General features: G+C 40.8%; 1 protein-coding gene and 2 non-coding genes across 5 annotated transcripts in view; all 3 read left to right on the top strand.

Moving 5' to 3' along the window:
* Positions 1–23,989, top strand: part of LOC114550210 (ELKS/Rab6-interacting/CAST family member 1) — a 121,388-nt gene that overhangs the window by 71,271 nt on the left and 26,128 nt on the right. For all 3 annotated transcript variants that reach the window (XM_028570825.1, XM_028570828.1, XM_028570826.1), the window contains one exon: positions 11,209–11,356. In XM_028570825.1, coding sequence (XP_028426626.1) covers positions 11,209–11,356 — 148 coding nt within the window. The remainder of the gene's footprint in view (positions 1–11,208; positions 11,357–23,989) is intronic.
* trnak-cuu (transfer RNA lysine (anticodon CUU)) lies at positions 20,738–20,810 on the top strand. Its single transcript has one exon. It is a non-coding gene; the product is annotated as a tRNA-Lys (tRNA).
* trnal-caa (transfer RNA leucine (anticodon CAA)) lies at positions 21,977–22,088 on the top strand. The gene is made up of 2 exons: positions 21,977–22,014; positions 22,043–22,088. It is a non-coding gene; the product is annotated as a tRNA-Leu (tRNA).

Here is a 23,989-nt window from a genome sequence, read left to right on the forward strand (position 1 = left end):
TTTACTGGAAAGGGATCTTCTATTAGCCCAAAAAAAATATCAAAATGAAGCTGTTAGTGGCTCTAGCATCTAGAATGAGGACAATTTGAGTCTGTTACACACAAATACTGTGTTTTGCGCCACATGTACAATCAGACTATAAAGAGTCTGCAGAAGTATCTGCGATGTCTTCAACCTCCTGCAGTAAGAGCCTTGGCTGATCTCTCAAGGTGAACACTATAAATCCAATTTATTTCTCCTTTGCTGCTCTGTTCTTTGTTTTATCTCCCCACCAAGCCTCCCTCTAACCCTAAAACCTCTCCCTGCACCCCTTCCGCCATCCCTTCCTTCACTCCTGCCGTCCCTCCTTCACTCCGTCCATCGCTCTGGCCCTCCTTTTACCCTTTTTCATCTCTTATTCTCTGCATCCTTCCTGCCTCTTTCCATCCATCTCTCCATTCTAAGCCTACATCTGTCTGGAAATGTCATTATTGACTGATTTCTGTCTGGGAGGCTGGTATTTTTTACTGTCAGTGTCTTCACTGTTGTCACTGCATACTGAAACTAATCAGTGGTGTTTGTGTGTTTCTTTTGCGCCCCTCTGTTTGTGTGCATGTAGTCAAAGATCTCTTTTTCAATGGAACAACAGCTCTGCTCCTCACAGCCAAAAAGCCATCGCTAACAATATGATTGCACGTGTTAAAGACACACACAAACACACGCACACGCATGGCAGCTGTCCCATCACAAACATAAGAAGTACAAGAAGTGCACGTTGCCTTCAGAAATAAGATACACACACATATATATATACAGAGTCATTTACAAAACCAGATGAGACAGCGTGACTGCTTAGAAGCTTTCACTCCCAGAGGAACACAGACACATACGCACATGCACACACACACACACACACACACACACACACACACACACACACACACACACACACACACACACACACACACACGTGCATAAAAATACATCCTCCCACACAAATGCGTGTACACATGCTTGTGGCAACACACCTGTTTGGTGTGCTTCCATAAACAAGAGACAGCCACTTTGATCCCCCAGCAATGAGATTAATCCACAATGTGCCAAAGCATGTGTGTGTGTGTTTGTGTGTGTGTTTGTGCTGTGTGTTGTGTATGACAGACATGTTGAAGGCTAAGTATGACAAAAAAGGGGCACGCAGTTCTGACACTTATGTCTTACAAGCTTAAATCAGGGCGCCTCGCTCTCCGTCTCCCTCTTTTCTCTCCATTTTTCTTTCTCCCTCTGTACTTGCCTTTCTTGCCCTCTTCTCTCCGACTGGCTGTCTTCCTCTTTCCTTTTTGATTTTTTCTTCTCCCTTGTGAGAGACTGAGGGAGAGATTGGAAAATAGAAGCAATAAAAGATGTGCTTCAGTTAGAGGTTTTATTCAAATAACAAGGTTTTCTGAACCTCTCTGAAGCCTTGCAAACCAGTTATCTTAACCCTTGTGTTGTCTTCCCGTCGACCATGCAACTTTGTGTTTTTCTGGGTTGAAATTTCAACATTTTGTTGTTCTTTTTCTACACTTTTCTCAATGTTTTTGTCAATTTTATTCCAATATTTTTGTCACTTTCTTTCCAATTTTTTTTGTCAATTTTTTTGATGTTTTCCCCCCACACACTTTTTTTAAACAAGTTTTTGTCATCTTTGGCGATGTTTTTGATGGTTTTTTTGTCACTTTTCCCGATTTCTTTTGTTTAAAAACAAATTTGTTTTTGTAGCTTTTTCCACCATTTGTCACTTTTTTCAACGTTCTTTTGTCATAGTTCTGATTATATAAAGTTTTTGTAAACGGGCCCGAGGACAACTGGAGGGTTAAGCTGAATATACATCAGAGGAAATAGTGAAGGGGATTAAAACAAGCACAAGGAGCTGAGAACAAGAGCATAATGTTCCAAAAGATGGAAGAGAACCAAACACATCAGAACAAAAAGAAACAAGTGCGAGAAAGAACAGATAAAGGAAAAAAGGATGCCGAAAAACCAAAACTCGCCTGTTTTCCTTTGCTGATTACAGGTTGTGAGTGCCAGGCCATCAAACAGATCATTAAACAGCAATTAAAGAAGGAGAGGGAGCAATGAAGAGGGGAAACATATCAAAAAGTAGAAAACATGATTTTTTTTTCAAAGCCTCTGATTGTACATTAGGAGTGCCAACCAATCACATTTCTATTCTGGAAATAATAAAACTGTAGTAGAGAGACAGGCAGAGGAGAACAGGACAGACTAGTGACAGATTGGCTTGTTAAACGTACTCTGAAGAGAAAATAAGACATCAGCTGGAGAGAGAAATAGACAGATTTATAACCTGACGGCTCTGCCATCAACAGTATATCCGCGGTTATAAATTACTACACAACTACAATGCATTTCCATTTTAAGACTTTATCCTCCTTAATGGGAAAGTTGGCTCACAGTGAGGCATTCAAGCAAGTGGATTCACTTAGTGAACAGAGAAACTGAGCACATAAACGTACAAGATGAATAAAATGAAACAATGGATTATGTTATATCGAAACTCAATCATTGTGCTTTTATTTTGCTCTTAAAATGGCAAATTTAGCCGTTAAAGATAATGTAAATAATTGTCATTTTACGGTCTTTTGCAACTAACCGAGGCTGTCATTAGTGCTGTGCCATGCCAATGTAACGTCACGTGAAATTCATTACTGAAGAAGTACAGTATGTAAAAACAACTGATTATTCGATTATTTTCCCCTGAAGTATTGAATTGTAATATGACAGAATCAGAAATCCAGTTTTTGCTTCTGTAGTCCATTTATTTGTGTACAATATTTTGTCAGAGCTACTTTATCATTGGTAATGCATATATAAGGGTAGATTGAAAGTCTGCAGCGCATTATTTCTCAGTTATTGACATATTTCAGTTTTTATGATCATTTTTAATCTGTGCATAAAAAACCTGAGTGGAAACAGAAAAGTCGGGAAAGAAAATCCCCCAAAAGTTTTTACACTTGGCTGAAGTGGTGAAGTGGGTGTATCGATAAAAGCAAAATGTTGTGTGGAAACAGATTTGGCTATTGAATCATGACGTACATGAAGCGTGTGACTTCAACATTCCAACATTAAAACATTTCTGAGCAGCAGTTTGACCAACAGGCAGCAGAGTAGAGCCGTACCATCTGTAGATACAGTAGATTGACAAAAACACATTTGTCACTCTCACATTGTCAAATAAAGCCAAAATGTTTCTTTAAATCGTCTTTCATAGACTGTTGGGAGTCGCAGGTGTCCGTTACGGTGACTGGTTAGAGTTACAGGAGTGAGTCTGTGCTGACAGATTGTAGGCAGAAATCTCTGTAGCACAGCGTAGAAATGGATTCACTGTAAAGAACCACTGTGAAGACAAAGCTGCATCTTTAGTCATACTTCTGTGTGTGTGTGTGTGTGTGTGTGTGTGTGTGTGTGTGTGTGTGTGTGTGTGTGTGTGTGGTCCCATGGAAAGAGCATACTCCCGCAGACCATGGATAATGCATTATTACACCTTTCTTATTAGTCAGTGTGTGTTTTTAAATTTGTGTGTGTCTGAGAGACAGAAAGAGAGAGAATGTTTTTTTAGGAGAAAAAAGGGAGCGAGAAAGAGGGGAAATGTGTCAAGAACAGATCCTCATTCTGTCATACAGTAGTCCCACCTGCCCTCTCTCTCTCCCACTTACTGCCTTTTGTCTCTCTGCCTCCCCTTCCCGCTACTCTTTCCCTCCCTCTCTCCATTCCTCTTCCTCTCTCCCCCTTCACGTCTCTTTGATTTGTTTTTTTCCTCCAAATCCTCCAGTTATTTTATTCCCTTCCCTGTCAATGCTGTTTCTTTCTGTCTGTGTGTGAATGTGTGTGCATGTGTTAAGCCTTCTCGCTGTCTTTCTTTAAGCCTCTCTGATGTACAACAGCTCCTTGAGGGGAGCTTTTCTCTCCCTCTCAAACACACACACACACACACACACACACTTATCCTATGCACCAGCTTTAACCTACTTTCCTAACACTCTTTCTTGCTCTCTCTCACTTTTTCCGATTGTCCCGGATGGTCTCTCGTCCTGTCTTCTCCCTCCGTACTAAATAATTTATATGCGGTGTCTCTTCCAATATAGTCTAAGACACACACGAATCCTGCTGTTCTCAGTGCATTATTGTACATTATACAGTGGGCTGCTTTAATCTAAGTAGTGTTAGTCAAAGATAAAACAGTTTCTATCAAATCAGGACCTGGCTGCTGTCCTGACAGTATGCTAATCACTTAGCCATTTCACTTTCTTACAGTCCTAATAAACTTTCCAGATCAGTAAACACATTTTGGTTTTTGGCGTTAAATAAAAGCCTTGAGGGCATTCTTGACCGTAATTCCATTTGTATTTTCAACCTACCATTATCCCTTTGATGTGTCTGGCTTAATGTAGCCCTCAAGAGCAATTTCAAAGTTTTGAATGCACATAGTAACAACTGCGGTAGGTGTCGATCATTTTCTCTAAAAACTTCTGTTATAATCTAGTGAAGTGAAACTCTGTGTTGGTGCTTTTGCAGGAGAGAGAGCAGTAGTAAATGGTTTACTATAAAATTAAGGCTTTATTGGCCGTCTTTGCTTTGATGCTGCACACATGGCAGGCCAGCACCAACAAATGTTTTATAAATCCTGCTCTGATGTGTGCTTTCATAGCCAGTGCTTGTAGGGCCATAAACCAGTGTGTGTGTGTGTGTGTGTATGTGTGTATGTGTGTGTGTGTGTGTGTGTGTGTGTGTGTGTGTGTGTGTGTGTGTGTGTGTGTGTGTGTGTGTGTGTGTGTGTGTGGGGGGGTGATCTCTAAGAACAGAGGAAAAAGTAGAGGAAAGCCTTTCTTTAAATGTACTATATATATGTATACTATGTACTATATACTGTATATATATATATATATATATATATATTAGGGCTGTTAAAGGAGAATTTCGGTCGATTTCAACACGTAGCTCTGTTGTTTGTAAATTTGGAGTGCTGTCAGTAGCGAGAAAAACAAAAAACAATCAGTGCTGCCTACACCGAGTTAGCCTCCTGCCAGATTTTGCAAATATATGTTTTCCACAAAAAAAAAAAATTTGCTGTGGTTATGTCGATAGTAATGACTATGTAGTAACAGGGTGTAACCTGACACCATAGCAGAGCCAGCAGAGCTGCGGTTCAAGAGTTCAAGAGCTATCACGCATAGGTAACTATGCAACAGCGAGGACCTTGAAGAGCTTTGGTTATTTCTAACTAACGAAGTGGCGCATCTATTTACAACAAAAAAACAAATGTACCTAAGCTAGGACAGAGTCACGAAAGCCTGTTGTACTCACTCATTAGACAGCTGGCATCAGGTCTGTCCGGTTTAGGCTGCTTCTTCCAATTTACTTCCTGGACAAAAAAAATCCGCTTCCAGAACATCCTTGTAAATCAGATGGGGAAACCTCTCGGTATGGACGAAACAATGTCCTTTATCTGGGGACCCATCCAGACCAGGCTGTATGAGATCCCATTCTTACAGCACCGGCTTTCTTCCTCGGTGGTCATTGCGATACAGTACCCACAGGAGCACCACCATGTCCCCGCACATTGTTGCCTTGAAGCAGCAGCCTCTGCCTGCTCTTCTGTTTGTGCCCTTCTCTCGACAAGATCTTATGCCAATAACTCTTCGTCTGTATATTCAGGTTCGAAACGATAACCCCCGACCATCAAACTTCAAAAACTCCTCTGTGTGTTCCACATCGGATTGGGATGAACTATCCATCTGAGCTAATATTCTAAAAACACTGACACCATCTCGTTATTATCCCAATCCCATCTTCGTCTCTCTCTCAGCTTGCCAGTGTGAGTCTGCACTGTTGCTTAGTTACCTATGCGCATGCGCGATAGCTCTTGAACTCTTGAACTGCAGCTCTGCTGGCTCAGCTGTGCTACATAGTCATTACTATGGACATAACCACGGCAAATCGCTTTTTTTTTGGAACAAAATATGTTGTGGAATATTGGATTGTATGACTTTGACAATCGACTAGTGTGGACTTGACCGGAAAACAGGAAGTATGTGCATTTCTGTCACATCTACAGCAGTCAGATTCGCTGTGTTCACTCGGAAGGAATAACTGCACATGGCTAGGCAGTTGTAATGACATTTCGAACATGTTTAGAGGCTAAAAACAAGTCTAAAACTTGCCCTGTTTAATCCTGTTGGGTGCAAAATCTAGCAGGAGGATAACTCGGTGTAGGCAGCACCGATTGTTTTCATTTTTCTCGCTACTGACAGCACTCCAAATTTACAAACAACAGAGCTACGTGTTGAAATCGACCGGAATTCTCCTTTAACGTGAAGTAATCATTTTATCAAGTTTGAACCCAACCTCTTCCCATTATCGCAGCACAGATGGTTTGTGTGAGGTGCCATGTCATTTCTCCAACGCTCCATTGTTCCGACCTCTCCATAACCCAAAAAATTCCCTTTGGTCCTACAGCCCACTAGTCCGACGTCCACCAGCGATATTACAAATCCCACTATGGCCACGCCAAGACCCGCCCTTCAATAGCCTTTATTGGCCAGGCATCCATGCTTACGCAAGGTAATGTAACCCCATTTGTTCAGGTCCTATCCCCTGACAAATCAGCTATCCTAAACTTAACCACTCAAAGTCAAATGCCTAACCCCAACCACTCAAGCTGCTTTGTAGGGCGGGTCTTGGCGTGGCTATAGTGGGATTCATAATTTCGCCACCAGGGGGACGTCGGACTAGTGGGCTGTAGGAACAATGGAGTGTCGGAGAAATGGGCAGTCCCCTCGTGGGATACATGTGGCTCGGCAAATGCGAGTAAACATGATAGAGGAGACTGCCCTTGAACGGAAAGTAGTGTAATAAAAAGCTTCCAGATGGAAGTTTTGATAAAACCAAAGTTGTATGCTCTGATTGCGTTAATGAACCGTCCTTCAACCGTAGCATGACAAGTTTGAAGTACCGTCTTCGGGTGAAACACATTTTTGCTGATGTTAGTAAAGATGCTAGTGCTGAGACAGGGTCAATAAGCCGTGCTCGTCAAACAACACTGGCGCAGTGCAGCCAGGGCAAGTTGGTCAACAAAACGACAACAGCAAAGCTAACTAAATTGGTCGCTACAGGCTGGAGGCCCTATCTATAGATAGATAGATAGATAGATAGATAGATAGATAGATAGATAGATAGATAGATAGAACATATAATTGCTGCATAATTCAATAATTAAGGCTAATTTAAGGTCCTGGGCTGAAATAGCCTGAATTTGCTCTGTTTCTTTATTTTTGAATAAACCCTAACCCTCTAAACCAAAACGCATAGCACTCATGTTTACAGTAAATATGATTATCACATTTTTCTAAATCCTCTGTCGCCAGCCGAGTGCATCTGCTCACTCGCCTCAAAACTCATTCTTGAAATTGGTGAATGAGGATGGAGTACATTTAGGAAAAACCCTTCCTTAAAGTCCAGGTAGCATTAAAAAGTCTTGCATAAGGTTCTCTGAAGCCAAAACTACACAGAAATGAGGTCAAGCTTGACACGCACCACGTCCTACAGGGGTTAAAGAGTAAACTCTGGCATCCTACAAGCAGCCTCCTGTGTAACCAGAGCAGACAGTGTCACACAAAACAATGGAGAGCTGCTTTGTTCAGACGGAAACAGAGAGCAGAGAGAGGGGATTATTTCAAAAATAGCTCTGTGTTTGTCTTAGACGGAGACTGGCCAGTGTCACACTGGAATGAATATACTTTACACACACAAACACAAGGAGAGAGAGACACACACACACACAAAGGAAAAAGCCTTGAATACACAGACAACTTGTGAACATTCACACACACTGAAATACACATGAGTACATCCTTATGAGCACATACACACCTACAGAAAGACATGCTGTCATACACAGACATACAACTGTCACTTGAACACACACACACACACACACACACTGTAGATTGCAGTAGAGGGTGACAGCATGAAAGATATAACGCAGCACATGGAAAGATGTGTGTGTGTGTGTGTGTGTGTGTGTGTGTGTGTGTGTGTGTGTGTGTGTGTGTGTGTGTGTGTGTGTGTGTGTGTAAATATGCGAGTGATCTAAGACCAGGCATTAGTGTTTCTGATAAAGTGAGGGGCCTTAAGTGGTTATAGGAGAAGAGAGAACCCTGTGTGTGTGTGTGTGTGTGTGTGTGTTTGTGTGTGTGTGTGTGTTGTGTGTGTGTGTGTGTGTGTGTGTGTGTGTGTGTGTGTGTGTGTGTGTGTGTGTGTGTGTGTGTGTGTGTGTGTGCGTGTGCGTGCGTGCGTGCGTGCGTGCGTGTGTGAGTTTGGGGTCAGGTGCCTGGTACATTTGTGTGTATCTGCTTACTGTCTGCCTTGTCGCCATGGCGATGACATCATGGCACATGCCCGCCAACAGACGGAAAGAATGCCTCCTGTCTTCTTTACAGATGGAGAGAGAGTGAAGTGGAGAGTTAGAACATGTGACAAAGTACGGGGGGAAGAGGTAAAGAGAAAGAGATGAGAAATGCAGGGTGGGCAAGAGATACCAAGAGTGAATAGGTGAGAGAGAGCCTAAAAGGAAGTGGGAAGAAAATATAATGTAAATGGAAACTTGTTAAATTTTGAATAACCTGTGAAATGTTCCTATAAATATACGACTGTTTTACTACTCACCAAACATATAATAAATGTTAGCTTTTTTGTTTACCATAATCACAATCTTTCTCCAACCCTAACCAAGTGTTTTAGTTGCTTAACTTCAACCTTATCTTAACCACAGTTTTGTCAACCAGAATCTTTTCCTAACTATTTGTTATGCACACATAATATATTTATAAAAACAAAATCGTCCAGTATCAAAGATCTTCTGCTCTTCTTAATGCAACTTTTTTGCCACACAATCCTATATTTAATTTTTTTTTATGGGGGCCTTACTAGCTAACAGTAAATGCCATGGCTGAACAGTCAAAGATCAGATTGACACCTAAAAATCCAGCGAAACATGTCATGCCACTGCGCACACAATTGACAAGTAACTGCTGGGATGTGTCGTGCAAAAATGCCACAACATCTAAAACAAAAGGTGTTGCCCTTTTAATAAGCTTTTACTCTGTGCTTACTGTTGGTAGACCTTCCTTTATCCTACTGTGCCCTCTATATTGCTCCAGAAAGGAAAGACTTGAAAGGAAAGTTACAGATCTAAGGCTGTGTATCCACTGGGAACCTTTCCTCTTCACAGTGCTGGCTGCATTGTCTTTGTTATTTTCAATAGTAGGGACACATTGCCAGCAGAGCTGAGAGCATACTATCTTTTTAAGTGCCCTCTGACGGTAGAATTATCTAAAGATTTAGCTTAAGAGGGCTGCACTTGAAACAGATTTTAATGCTCACAGTAACAGCAGTAGCCACAACCAGCTCTTGTCATAAGCATGTGTTTAGCTCTGCAAGCTGAGAAGGCCAAGCAGAGAGTGTTTTAAGTGTGTGTGTATGTATGTTAGACCGAGACGAAGAGAGAGCCATAGAGAGGCCCAGAATGAGACGAGTGCATCTGGAATAAATATCATTTTATCACCGGGGTTTATAAGCTCCATGTGCTGGCAGGTAACTCTCAGATATGGTATAAAACTAGATGCACTGTTAGCTTTAACAAGAATAATGTGTGTGTGTGTGTGTGTGTGTGTGTGTGTGTGTGTGTGTGTGTGTGTGTGTGTGTGTGTGTGTGTGTGTGTGTAAGAGAGAGAGAGATGTAATTGTGTGTTAAGTAAAGAGGGAAAGTGAACAAAAACAATGGCGTGTAAATGAAATATGTCTCTGCCTGTGTCCATCTGGATTGTTGTATGTCTGTGTGTATGTTTCGTCATATACATGCTTATGCTGGTTGGAAATATTCCCTCATTTGCTCTTACTCTATTTCTTGAGCATCTTTTTAGTTGACTTAAACATTGTGATCTAGAAACTGAAGCTTTATCTTTTTGAAAGTCACTCTTGATGTATTTAAATGATTGCAAAAAATTGTCAGAAGCGAGATTCAGAGAGACAGACGAGGAGCGAATTATTTGTTATTTGTTCGTATGTTGCAAGTTTGCATCTTTGTGTGTGTGTTTATGTGCATGTTTGATTGTGTGTGGCCAATCTTTGAGCCCTGTGGGATTGCAGAAAACCCGTTGTGATTTAGATTCTCCCCGGAAACGGACAGAATTCCGAGAATTCTGAGCCTCGGGTGTCCATGGAGGCTGCCTGGGCCAGATCTGTGGCTGATGGGATGGATGGGATGCGGCTTGTTGCTTCCCAGACCACATGGAATGCATCTGTCAGCCCGACCATCCAGGCAGGGGGAAGAGATAGAGACAGACAAGAGGGCTGGAAAGACAGACAGAGACTTTGTAATACCTGTATGGAAACAGAAAGTGAAAGGCATTTATATATGTGTATTCATGTAGTTAAAGGTTAAGGTAACGTGATGAATTGCTAATTTGTTCTAGTAGATGGTGTGAAGAGAAATAAGGGAGAAAGAGTGAACATATGCCATAAATATCCTCACCATAAACAAACTGGAAATATTTTGATTGCATGGTTTGCATCATACTCCAGCACTAGGGAGAACCATATTTTTGCAAAAATACATCAGTTTTAACTTCCTAAATTACAATGTGCACCCCAATTAAAAGGACTTCCTTCCACTCGTTGACACGCCATGGGTTCACCCTACTCTTAAGTTACACCCAAATTAGTACCTGGCCATGCAGATAGTTTTGGTTTCTTTTGTCCGGAATTTCTGTCTCCACCCCAATACAAGGGAGGTGACATGAATTATGTTTGTGGTGTTCATAAAGTGGTAAAATGACATTTAGAAATGTAACGGGAACATCCTGTCTTCCTGTTACTCTGGATAATCTGCAGAAAAATGAAGCAGATTTCAAGAAAAGATTGTTGATGAATAGTTAAAGTGTTGTTGTTGTTGTAAATGGAATTTTTTTTATTTTTTGTAATTTGGGTGTCTCTTTAGCTGAAACTGCCTTCGCCACAAACAATTCTGTCTTAAAAGTTGTGAAATTCAAACAGTTGGCTCTCACTGCAATTAATTTCATCAACGTGCAATATCACCAAGTATGGCTTTAAACCAAAAATAATTAAGTTTATTTCTAGTATTGCTAACAAGATGTATGATTGTTGTTTGTACAGGCAAGAGGCGCTGCTGGCAGCCATAAGTGAAAAAGACGCCAACATTGCCCTGCTGGAACTCTCCTCATCCAAGAAGAAGAAAACCCAGGAGGAGGTGGCAGCGCTGAAGAGGGAGAAGGATGGTCTGGTTCATCAGCTCAAACAGCAGGTAGGATTACTGTGCACACACGCGCGTACTTTGACATCCAAGTGGACACAAGGAAAGCTTTTTGGTCAGTGATTGAGAGGAGCAGAGATGGAGAGGAAAAAAGGGTGGAGAGGGGTAAAAGGAAAAAATGGAGCACAGGTGAGGTGGCAGTGACGAGGGGAGCAAAGAAAACAAGAGAAGCAGAGAGAAACTAAGTCCAGATGTGACCACACTCCTCTGACCACCAAGGGTAAATTTAGGATTAACCTACCCCTCCCACACTCACCACACACAAACACATACAGAGTTCTACAAGTCTCCGGTGACAAAACTTTCATATGAATTTGTATTTATTTAAATGTTATGTCCGCAGATGATACACCCACTAACACACACAACCTTTATATGTTACTTTGCTGGTATGGATACACCTTCACAGAGCGTGCACACACACACACACACACACACACACACACACACACACACACACACACACACACACACACACACACACACACCGATATGTACACACTCACCCAGGCCAAAAACAAGGATATAAACATGACCAAATGCCTGTGGTTCCACACAGGGGTCTATTCACGCACTCAGAAACACACTCGCACACAGTAAAGGTTCTCGTGGGTCTAGTGAATTAACCAACCCCTTAGTGGATGAGCATACTGGGAAATTGGTGGACTTCTTCTTCACTGGTCACCTGTCTCTACTTGTTTCTTCTCGCTTTCTGTCCATATCTGTTTCACTTTGTTTTTGTTTTTTTATTTGATTCCCACATTTGATGCTTAAAATGTAGGATAGCTTAGAGTACAACAGCATATTGTCCTAGATCAACATTAATAAATAATTTGATACATAATACAGTAAGAAGGTCAAGAGTCTTAAGAGGCTTAACCGTCCTCCTGTTGGCTGTACATGTACACCAATTATTATTTATCACATGTATTCAGCTCATAATGATACCGTAGCTGCTTTGATATGAGCTTATGGGATGGTGTGTTGAACCACTAACCCACTCAGTTGCATATATTTTTATTTCTGCACACGTGAACAGTCACACACGCACACCGCACCAACCACCAGCCACACAGACACAATAATGGCACCCGATATATCAAAACCAAACCGAGATTGAGGAGCTTTGTGTTCATTTATTTCCCTTGATTCACAGACTGTGAAACAAAACTGCTGTACAAATAATACTAATGGAGTTGTCATCCTCCAAACCGCTCAAACAGATAAGATGTAGCAATTCTTTTGTTGCAAAAGTTGTCCAGTTATTGAATATTGCCAAAAATTCACTCAGTGGATTGAATAAGCTCAAAAAGGATTCAATATGATAGACTCACAAGAGAGAGGAAAATCGAATGCAGGTGTGTGATTGTGTCAAAGAGTGTTTGAATTGGTGTTTAAGAGAAAAGCAGGAGGTGTTTGAGAGTGGCTGTGTCAAATGAAGTCATTATAACGTGCATCACTCTCTTTTCCTCCCTTATCCCGCCGTCACTCAGGGTCTCGTAGTTGGTTACTGACAACACAGAGACTCTACTGTCTGCTACTGCTGTGTGTGTGTGTGTGTGTGTGTGTGTGTGTGTGTGTGTGTGTGTGTGTGTGTGTGTGTGTGCGTGAGCAGTTTTGCTTCCCTCTTGGTGTCTCTCTCTCCGTCTGTCTCTCTTTCTCGCTCTTTCTCTCTGTGGTGTCATAATTTTCAGTCCCTCAATGATGGATCATAGCCGAGACTTCCTCAATATTCCCATGTGTGTTTGTGCACGTGTGTGCATGGGTTTGCAATGTAACCATCAAGTCAACTGAGACTGGTGTAGTATTTTTAGCTCGCTCCTTCAGAGTGACATATGCACACACTTTGCCACTGATAACCTGTCTGACAGATGGACAGAGACAAAGTTGCGGTATGAAATTATAGATGAGTATAAATCAGTGATAAAAGTGAGCTCTGGTTGCCATAAAGAGTATTGCAGGTGTAAACAGAAAGCAGTACTTTTGTAAGGTAATGTAGTCAAGTAATAAAAAGTTTACTCTGCCTGTGTGATGTCAATACATCAATGCTGTTTTTTGACGGCCATCACTCGATCGGTCAGAGTCAGTGTTTTTTTCACTGGATGGATGCTTTGCTAGTGCTTAAAGCAACACCAAATATTCTTTTGTGCCTTAAAATAATGTTTCCAAAATTGTTTCAGTGGTTCATCAACTCGTAACAGGGTGAACGGCACTGCTGCATTCGCTTTGCGGCCCTCTATCGGCTAAAACCGCACTATGCAAGTTTGCCAGATTGGGTAGCGGATCTGTAGTTTGAATGAGAATGGTAATGGTCAATTCCGCTTCCCACCTGTAGGGGGACCGAAGAGGAAAAGTGCTTTGGTGTTGCTTTAAATACCGCTGACATCTTACGCCTGTATTTGTATTCTAAACACCAATGTAACTTATGCTGCACAGCTACAGTACCCTGCTCCAATGCAAGTTAAATTCAGAGGAATATATCAAAGTGTATAATCAGCCCAAATTATTAAAATTCAGTTTTCTGGGGAAAACAATGTCAGTTTTATTGCAAGAATTACTTTTTTTATAATCAGAGATGTACTAGATATTTGTTGCATTTTCAAAGATTTGCAAACTACTGCCAAATAACCGGTAGCTAGCTGACCATATAATAAGAGGAAAAACTTACACCAGACTTTATATTAAGAAAAGCTTCAGTGTATCAGTTCAGTATTGTGTTAAAAGAATGCTAATGAAATAGCAAATATAACCACATTTAGTCAAAAGAGACTGATACATGGATGGCCACAATATATAGCTGGATCTGTATATGTGCACTTACTTACACCACATACATAAAACACACCTGTGTGTGTGTTAAAGAATATAAAGTATGTGTGTCCCTGAAAGTGCCTCTTGTGTTTTGCCCTTTGACCCCCAGCTGCAGTGTAGGCAGGAGGCTGTAGATCAAGTTGACCTCAGCTCTCTTCACTATTTTTCTCCTATCTTTCTCACAGTCTCCTTCCTCTTCACTTTTATTCTCATTAAAAATTTTCTTCAGCAGTATGGTGCTGAGACTAAGAGACTATAACCATGAGAGAAAGCAAGAGAGAAGTTGTGGTGATGAGTGTGTGTATGTGTGTGAAAGCAAAGAGAAGAGGGGGTGATTGTAATATTTTATGAGGAAGAAGAGGGGGAAGGTGAGGAATATACCACCATCTGCCCCTGCAAGAGACACGTGGTTAACTTTAACAGTGGCCTTGGCCATTGTTCCGCACCTGTGGCTAAAGCTTGGCTCTATATGAGCATTTTTAAGACTTTGGCTTTTCATATCACTGGTTGGTTGTTTCTAATTTCCTAGTTAGGTGTTTTTTACCTAACCCACAGCAGAAATTGCAGAAACCTAAAAAAATAAATAAATAAACTAGCAGTACATTACAGAACAAAAAGGGTCAAAAATGTGTTCATCATGTGTTGCAATCACCTCTACACTAAAACATAACCAGACTTTGTGGTGGAGACAACACCTTTAGCCACTTTAAGTCTCTGAAACTTTGGAATCTGTGAATGGATGAATGTGGCTTTAATTTAGAAGTAACTGTAGCTGTAAAGGGATATTTTTGGTATTCATGACAGAAGTCTGAATTAATTATCAGTTCATCAGTAAGTTACAGATTATATACATGTGCATGAAAGTCTGAAAATGTCTTAAATACACACTTAATACCACCATTTTGTAGTGTTTTTCTTGTAGAGTCATGGGGATTTGATTCATTTGTCTCACTCTTTACACACTTAACTGTTTGTCATTATTTTTTTATGATTACCATGACATCTCCGGTTACTGTCTAAAGTGAAAGAATGTGGGTCTAATCTAGTTTATTACTCCGCAGAGACTTATCCAAATGAAATAATTCCCCTTAGTGCTCAACTTAGTCACTTTACATTGTCATTTGTAATTTTCCACTTATCAACAGCTTTCTCTTCTTGACAGAGAAACGGTGGAAAAAACTAATCAAATTTTTTATCATGATGAAATAGTTCTTGTCCAACCATGACTCAGCAACTTTTCATTATTGATAATTGCAGAGATATCAACAAAGGCTCTCCTTTCACCACTGGAGGGAAAGACGAAACAATAATCTAATCTAATATTCCCCAGAGCCTTATCACAATGAAATCACTTCATTCTAAGCATGACTCAGCGTTCTCCCCCCTCACTTCATTCTGTGTTCATTTGTTTCTCATTCTGTCCGTTGTCAGCGGGTTACAGCAGAGCCGCAAGGAGAATAGATGGAGGGGAGAAGAAGAAGAAGGGAACAGTGATGGAGGAGGAATGAAATAATTGGTGTGATGATTAGATTAAGTGAGAAAGAGACAGTTGGCACAGAAATGTGTGAGCTGAGGTCAGCATTCCTGACAATTACAGAAAAGGGGAAGAGAGTTGGATAGGTTGTGTTCATTTCTCCTTTTCTCTTTGTTCTCCTCTTTCTTTTCCCGTCACCTTTACTTTCACTGATATCTACTCATGCCACTCTCCTCCTTAAAATACTCACCTCACCTCATCTTCCTTTTCTTCACTCTCCTTCTCCAATGAATGGTTTTAGGGATTTAGTGTTTTGGTTTGAACAGTATCAAATATGGATGGAGAACAGATGAGAGAATGGAGAAAGATAGAAGGAGAGTGTTAAGGGCCAGTCACACCACAAAATAACACCGCAAAACATGAAGCTGTGAGTCTTAGCGATACATTTGGTTCTAGACAAACAAACCTAAAGCAAACAATGACCACTTATAGTGAATTATAACCTGCTTGTAAGGTATTATATCCACCTAGCGCTATACCACAGGAATTTCATTACTTTACTTAAAGCACCTAATGACCACTTAGAGTAATTTATAGAAAGGGAGTTAGATTTTTAAGTGGCATGTGACATGTGCCAGTGTCATGTACTTCCGATACTTCCGTATGCCAATTGCGAATGCGTGTGAATTGACGCCGTAGCGAGTAGTATTAAAGGGCGAAAATCCACAGAAGGATATTGGTCGGGGGTGGAGGATGGGTAAAACACAGGACCTTCAGGAGAGCGGGGATTGCATCCCGCGTGTGACTTTGTGTCCCGCGAGTGATGTTTCCTTTTCACACTTGTTGTTTTCCTAAATCCAACCCCATTGTTCTTTTCCTAAACCAAACCAGTTGTTCTTTTCCTAAAACCAACCCAACCTCGTTCTTCTTTTCCTAATCCCAACCGTTTCTTCTTTTCCTGAACGCAACTCGTGTGTAACGTAGCATCGCAATAACACGTAGCCTCGCGATAACATGCCACTTGGTTTTAGGAAAGTGGCACCTGCCAGGACATGCCACTTCCGGCTACCAGATGCCACTTAAAAATCTAACTCCTACTGAATTTATAATCACATTATAATGCCTTACAGCAGTGATTATTATGCATTTTAAAATGATTATAATGTAATAAAGTTTTAGTGCGTAACTTTTTGATATTAATGAATATTTAAATTATTAAAGTGGGGCAAACGAGAAGTTAACTCATAGTCAACAACAAAATTAACTAAAAAGACAAAAGAAACCAGTAAACAAGACAGAATAATGAGAAGAGAGGAAAGGGAAAGATAAGGAAATGAGGACAGGAGGGTAGAAAAGAGTGGGAGAGAGAATTAGTCACGGATACAAGGGCATGTTAAGGAGCTCAAAAGTCAAGAGGGAGAGAAAGCGAGAGAGGGGGGGAAAATTAAGTACTCTGCCTACAGAGGAGAGAAAGGGACTAAAAAAAGCTCATGATTATTAAAGAAAGAGGGACAAAGAGGCACAAAGGAGCACTGTTTGGTACATTTTGTTACAGGACGGAGAGACTTAATCATAGAAAGTACTGTGTGTGAGAGAGCTGAGATAAAGACAGGAAGAGGAAAAAGGGAGGAACTTTGGGGATTATTAGAGTGAGAAAGCTCTAAGATGAGGAGAAATAAAGAAGGAGACGAAGCCGGATACAATGTGTTTGCACAAAGGTAAAGATATTTGGACATAAAAAAGCCATGTCAGAGAGATCAGTGATCAGGGGGCCTCTCGATACAGCTTATCATCTTCCGCTTAACTCTGCCACAAGTCACTCCTCCTTTTGTTGTTCTTACTTCCCCCATTCACAAGATTGTAGCTGTAGAATAAATAAAGAAGGCAGAATGAGATGAGGTGCATGAATCTCAGGGTCGTGGCTTCACGTCCCACGTTGGGCGATGGTATTGAATAGCACCTAACCTGAGATGAATGTGTTATATGCTGCGTTCCCTATACCTCGGAAGTGACAATTAATATTGAGGTGCTAAAAACTGTATATTCATACAGCTTTCACTAATGTTGATGGATGTTGGATTGTGATGTTGAGGTTGGTGAGGTTCTCACGACTTTCCGAGTTGGAAATCCGACGTCAGGGGGCTTTCCAGGGGAAATTTCCGACTGGGAACTCAGATATTCAGACATCCCAGTGCAACTGGATTGCACCAAGAATATGCTGTGTACCCTGTACTGGGGAGTATTACAGACATACCCTTTATTGAACCTCTAAAAAGCAAATTATCTAAATTGTTTGGTTTATTTTTTTTATGGCTCCTTAAAAGACAACAACTGCCATCAGTGGTAATAGTGAAATAACCGCTGTGTGATGCTGCTTTAAAAGCTGACAATAATAATTAGCTTATTGGGTGTTGCTTTTCCAAGTCTCCCATAAGTAATTTCCGTTTACATGTATCTTGTCAAGTCCCGCCTGAATTCAGTTGTCAGGATGGCCGAGCAGTCTAAGGCGACTGACTCAAGGGTTGACTACTTCCTGAGCAAAGGGACTTCTGGTCTCGAAATTGAAGAGTTGGTTAGAAATCCCACTCCTGACAAGAGAGTTTTACTTGCAGGTTTTATTATCCCTGTCAGTGGCGATCTAGAAAATTTTACATGGGGGGGCAAAGGGGTAGCGAGAGATCTTGGTAGGGTGGCAGGGGAAGACGGTACATGGAAACCCCCATACGTAAACTGCTATGCCCTACTACGCCCCGCAACGCCCTGCTACGCCCTAAACTGCTACAACTATTATTTCTAGTCATAGTTCCATTATCTTTTTTGTTACTATAATTACCATTATTATGAATCATAATTCTCTATATCTGTATATCTGTATCCATCTGTATCTAACCGGCAGCGACCACCAAGACCCTGGATCTGTCTGATGTTTCTGCCCAAAAGGAAGTTTTTCCTCGCCACTGTTGCACCAAATGCTTGCTCTTTGGAGAATTGTTGGGTCTTTGTAACTTAAAGAGTGTGGTCTAGACCTACTCTATCTGTAAAGTGTCTTGAGAAGAGTCAACTGTTGTTGTATATATAAATATTTACATATCTAACCCTATAACATATACAACAGAATGGAAATAGCCAAAAACAAAAAAAAAGGTCATGTCACGACATGTTATGTTACTGTACTGCAATTTTTATGTAAGGAGAATATAAACCAACCATATGGTCCAGGGGTAACTGCAGCCTCCTCTTCCTCTCTGTCATCTTCATCTGCCTCCTCCTGATCACTCTCTGCCTCTGTCCCTCTCTCTGAACCTGCAGCCTCCTCTTCATCCCTCACTGTCAATTCTTCCTTTCCCTCTTCTCTTTCACTCATTTCTGCAAACCCTTCTGTGGTCTTCCCCTGCTCTGACCTGCCTGGTCTCTCCAGTTTACTGTCTTCTCCTTCTTCATTTCCCTCCTTCTCTTCCTCCTGTGCACATCTCAGGATTTTCTTGGCTGGCAATATCCCCACTTTTAGGCTTCAGCTAATATCTCCACCAGTCTGGCCTGCAAAAGTCAAGATGTGAAAAGCTCTTGTTATTCTTGTATTACATTACACTGTATGGCCCTGTAGCTAATATAAGTAGCCTAAAAAACATAACGTCAGACGAGATTTATTACATGCACACATCAGTTATGTTTAGACTAGCCTTCTTAACCCCGTTGTATTTGTTGTTTTCCCAGTTTGACAGTAAAGGATGTTGCCTGGTTTAATTTGTGCAGCCGTATTGCCGTGATATGTGAGAGGAAGTGGATTTTATAGTAGCCTACTCCTTAACTAATCATATACAAATGATCGGTCTCAGCAAGCACTGTGTAGTGTGTTGTAACGTAACGCCACCGAAACGGCGACCCTCTGTAAACGTTATGAATTCAAACATGCCAGTTTGTAATATTTTGTATTATGCTCTTCTTGTCTTTACTGAAATCAAACTAATCAAACAGCAGAATGTGCTTAGAAACCAGGAGTGAGCGATTTGACTTTTGGCTAACGTAATGGACGCGCTGTTGTTGATGCTGACTCGCCTTGAGCATACATTACATTTATTACAAATTTAAATTTAGATGAAACGTGTGTTTTAACTTCACCTGGGGAAGCTGACTTCACTTTCCGAGGCTCGGCTCGGTCGCTCCAGTCTTTGCCGGGATGCAGGGCCGGCACACCGCAGCAGACTCGCTGTGTGTGAGCCAGAATGTGTGAACGCCGCTCTGCACGTTTGATGCAGGGACGTAGCTAAGTATTTGAGGGGCAGGGGGCTAAGATTACATCTACAATTATTATTTATTATGAATTAATATAAATTAATTGTTTGTTTCAATGTTTTAAGAAGCCTGTGCACATAGTGGCAGTTTGTTTTTACAAGCAAAGTTTTTTGAACACCAAAGTTAGGGGGGCAGCTGGGGGGGCAAGGCCTTACAGTGGGGGGTCAGCTGCCCCCCCTTGCCCCCCTGTAGATCCGCCCCTGATCCCAGTAGTTTGGCAATACAGATATCTCTCCTTTTGTTGTACTTATTATTCCTAAATAATTTCCCTGAGGGGATCAATAAAGTATTCTGATTCTGATTTTGTTTCTGTGTAAAACAAGTTTTCCTCAAATATGTGCATGTATTTGTAGTTCTCATAACAAAATTATGAGAATGTAGAACAAGGAATTGCTGTAAGGTGTGCAAAATGGGTGTAATACTAAGTTATAAGTTAAAAAGATGTACTGCACTTGGCCAGAAGTTACAGAGAATGTTATTGTAAGTCCAGTTAGTGTTAGAGTCCAGTAGAACCCCAACAGCCTCCCAAGTCAACTGATGTCCACACTGCCACAGAGTGGGGATGCGTTAAAGAGTTTTATGGCCACCGACAGGAATGATCTATGTTCCGCTTGTTGGAACACCTTGGGTGTATGAGTCTTTGGCTAAAGACGCTCCTCTTCTCAACCCCCTCCTGTCGTGTTGTGTTGTTCACCAATTTTGTTCACCAATTTGGACAGCATCCTCGTCTGTCATCGCCTCCCTTGTTTTGTATAATACCTTACCTCTTATAATACATTTTACCATTATACAGAGCCTGGCTAGCTCAGTCGGTAGAGCTTGAGACTCTTAATCTCAGGGTCGTGGGTTCGAGCCCCACGTTGGGTGGCTTTGTTTTAGACTAGCACTTACCCTGGGATGAATGTGTAATGGTGTACCGTGTACTGTGGAGTATTACAGACTTACCCTTGATTGAACCTTTAAAAAGAAAATGATCTCAGTTGTAGGGCTGCAACAAACGATTATTTTCATTGTTGATTAATCTGTTGATTATTTTCTCACTTATTCGATTAGTTGTTTGGTCTATAAAATGTCAGAAAATGGTGAAAAATGCAGATCCGTGTTTCCCAAAAGCCCAAGATGATGTCCTCAAATGTATTGTTTTGTCCACAACTCAAAGATATTCAGTTTACTGTCACAGAGGAGAGAAGAAACTAGAAATTATTCACATTTAAGAAGCTGGAATCAAAGATTTTTTACTTTTGTCTTAAAAATTGAAAACTCAAACCGACTAATCGATTATCAAAATAGTTGCCGATTAATTTAAGAGTTGACAACTAATCGATTAATCTTTGCATCTCTACTCAATTGTTTGTTTCTCCTTAAAAGACAACAACAACCGCCATCAGCATTAATAGTGAAATAACTGCGGTGTGCACTGTCCTGCCATGCCGGCTGTCCCTTTCACAAGATGTCGGTTCAGCGCTGTTACGGATCTGTGACTACTTCCGCTGCCGGCTTAAAGGCGCAACAACTCTGTCCCCCCGTTTCATCTTCATAACTTTCACACAGATGGCGAGGCGGCTTAAAGGCGCATCACTCCTGACTTCAACAGGCTGTGTGAAAGGGGCTAATGATGCTCTTTGCTCTTTATTTATTTATTTTATTTTATTTCTATCTTTATTTTTAATTCAATCCATACTGTGTACATATACTTATACTTATATTGTTTATACCTATACTTATATTGTTTATTACATTTAGAGAATGTGTGATGTGCACCAACAACACCAAAACAAATTCCTTGTATGTGTTAAAAAACGTACTTGGCAATAAAAACCCTTTCTGATTCTGATTCTGATGATAAATAGCTTAATGTAATGTAATTTTACATTACAAGGACAGGGTACAATTAAAAAATAACCTTAAATAAAAACAAGGAGAGATTGTACCAGGTTTTTTTCCACCTGTAGTCGCTCGGCAGGGCTCTTTTCAAAGTTACGTAAGTCTGTAAACCTGAAATTTAAGTCCAGACGGATTTCAACAATTCTGTAGGCAGGATGGCCGAGTGGTGTAAGGCGCCAGACTCAAGGTTGCCTCCTTCCTGAACAAAAAGTGTCTTCTGGTCTCCAAATGGAGGCGTGGGTTCAAATCCCACTTCTGACAGAGATTTTTATCTGCCAGTTTCATCCCCGTAGTTTGCTGATTATATGTCTCCTGTAGAGCCTAAGCCGTGTTTTAAGCCACTGAGGTGCTACACTGGTGTTACTCTTGACTTCTTAGTCTCCATAAACTCATCACACTCAAAATCATATTTCCAACAACAAACAAATAAACATCCAAAACCACGAGTAACTAGACTACTGCAGCAACAAGCTACCTCAACGTGTGTGATCTAAAACTATTTACGTACTGGGCGGAACACCTGCCCAGACAAAGATTGGTTACTACTTATAGATTGAGCGCTAATTAAATTGGCTCCTACATCTCCTTTCTGTGTGAAACAAGTCGTCCTTGAATATGTACATGTAGCATAAAGACTGAACAAAATTATGAGAACATAGAAAACAAAATCCAGGTGTGCAAAATGGATGTAAAGATATACTGCACTTTGACAGAAGTTACAGAGAATGTAAGTCATCGATTTACTTTTCCTTGGATGTGTTGGACTGTGATGGATGGACACAGATTGACACCATGTTGTACACCATGTTGAGGACAGTAATGTTATACTATCACAGATTAAAGGGAGTCAAAGTCCATTATTGAGGTTTTGGAATTTGACATGAAAATTTGCACAGTTGGACAAAGAGAAAAAAAAAGCCCTTGATCTCTGCCCAGGACAGTGGGGAAAACCTCATGATATCAGTTCAGCCCCCACACACCACTTAATATCATTACTCTTATGTGGATGAAAGCATGCTCAAAAGTAACATTTCTAAATATTCCTATTATTTTCATTACCATGTCTATGTTGTTCAAGTGAAAGACTTTCCAGCAAGTCACACTTCCATGTGTTTGAACTGGGTCTTAACATTTATATGCACTTAAGGTATTTTTCTAATTGTCAGTTTCTTGATATGTCTTGTTAAAAATGGTCATCTGTCCCATTACCTTGTTTTGTATAGTACTACACTTCTAGACAGCACAAGTCTCAAAAGTTCACAGTCTTTGATCCCTCCCAAAATCTAGTTCGAGGACCCATGAATTCAGTCTGGCTAGCTTGGTTGGTAGGTCATAAGACTCGTAATTTCAGGGTTTTGGGTTCGAGCCCCATGTTTGTTGATGATTTTTTTGGGCTACTTTGTCTGACTGTGTCTCCCTATTATCTGTCACATTATGACATTACATTGTTTGCTCAACATGGTGTCCAGCATTGTGCTTCAGATTTTGTGTGAAGATGATTTTATTCGCGCCACCACCACCTCTGCAACACTAGAAACACCGCATTTCTGTAGTCTCTGTTTCTGTTACCATTTCACACTCATTCTGGAAAATATTAGTGAAGGAGTTGTGTGACCCTGTGGCACAGGTTGAAAGCTGAACTTTGACACCATGCAGAGCTGCGCTTCTTGTGTTGAAATACTGGACATTATTTCAAAATAACATTATTTTTAGATTAACTTTTTATATTTTTTGCTTTGTACTTTTTTCTCTATGTTGGGTTCTTTTTTGTTTTGTTAACCAGTGGTTGAAAAGATATTTTGTTGAATAGTCAATAAATCATTCAAGTGGTGGCAGTTTACATGCTTAAGGATGTGAAGAAGAGAGGAAGTGACAGATTTACTCTCCATGTTTGTTTTAAATAAATGTGTGTGTTTATTTTAAAGCCATCTTAAGAAAATGAGGAAATGAATAATGTGTGTGTGCACGTCAGGGGAGGCCCTTTTCAACTTGACTTATGAACATTAACACATACAAACACACACACACACACACACACACACACACACACACACACACACACACACACACACACACACACACACACACACACACACACACACACACACACACACACATGCTTATATGGTCCTGCATACACACAGTGTGAAACACCTTTTTAG

The sequence above is a fragment of the Perca flavescens genome, chromosome 23, assembly GCF_004354835.1.
Source record: "Perca flavescens isolate YP-PL-M2 chromosome 23, PFLA_1.0, whole genome shotgun sequence".
NCBI lineage: Eukaryota > Metazoa > Chordata > Actinopteri > Perciformes > Percidae > Perca > Perca flavescens.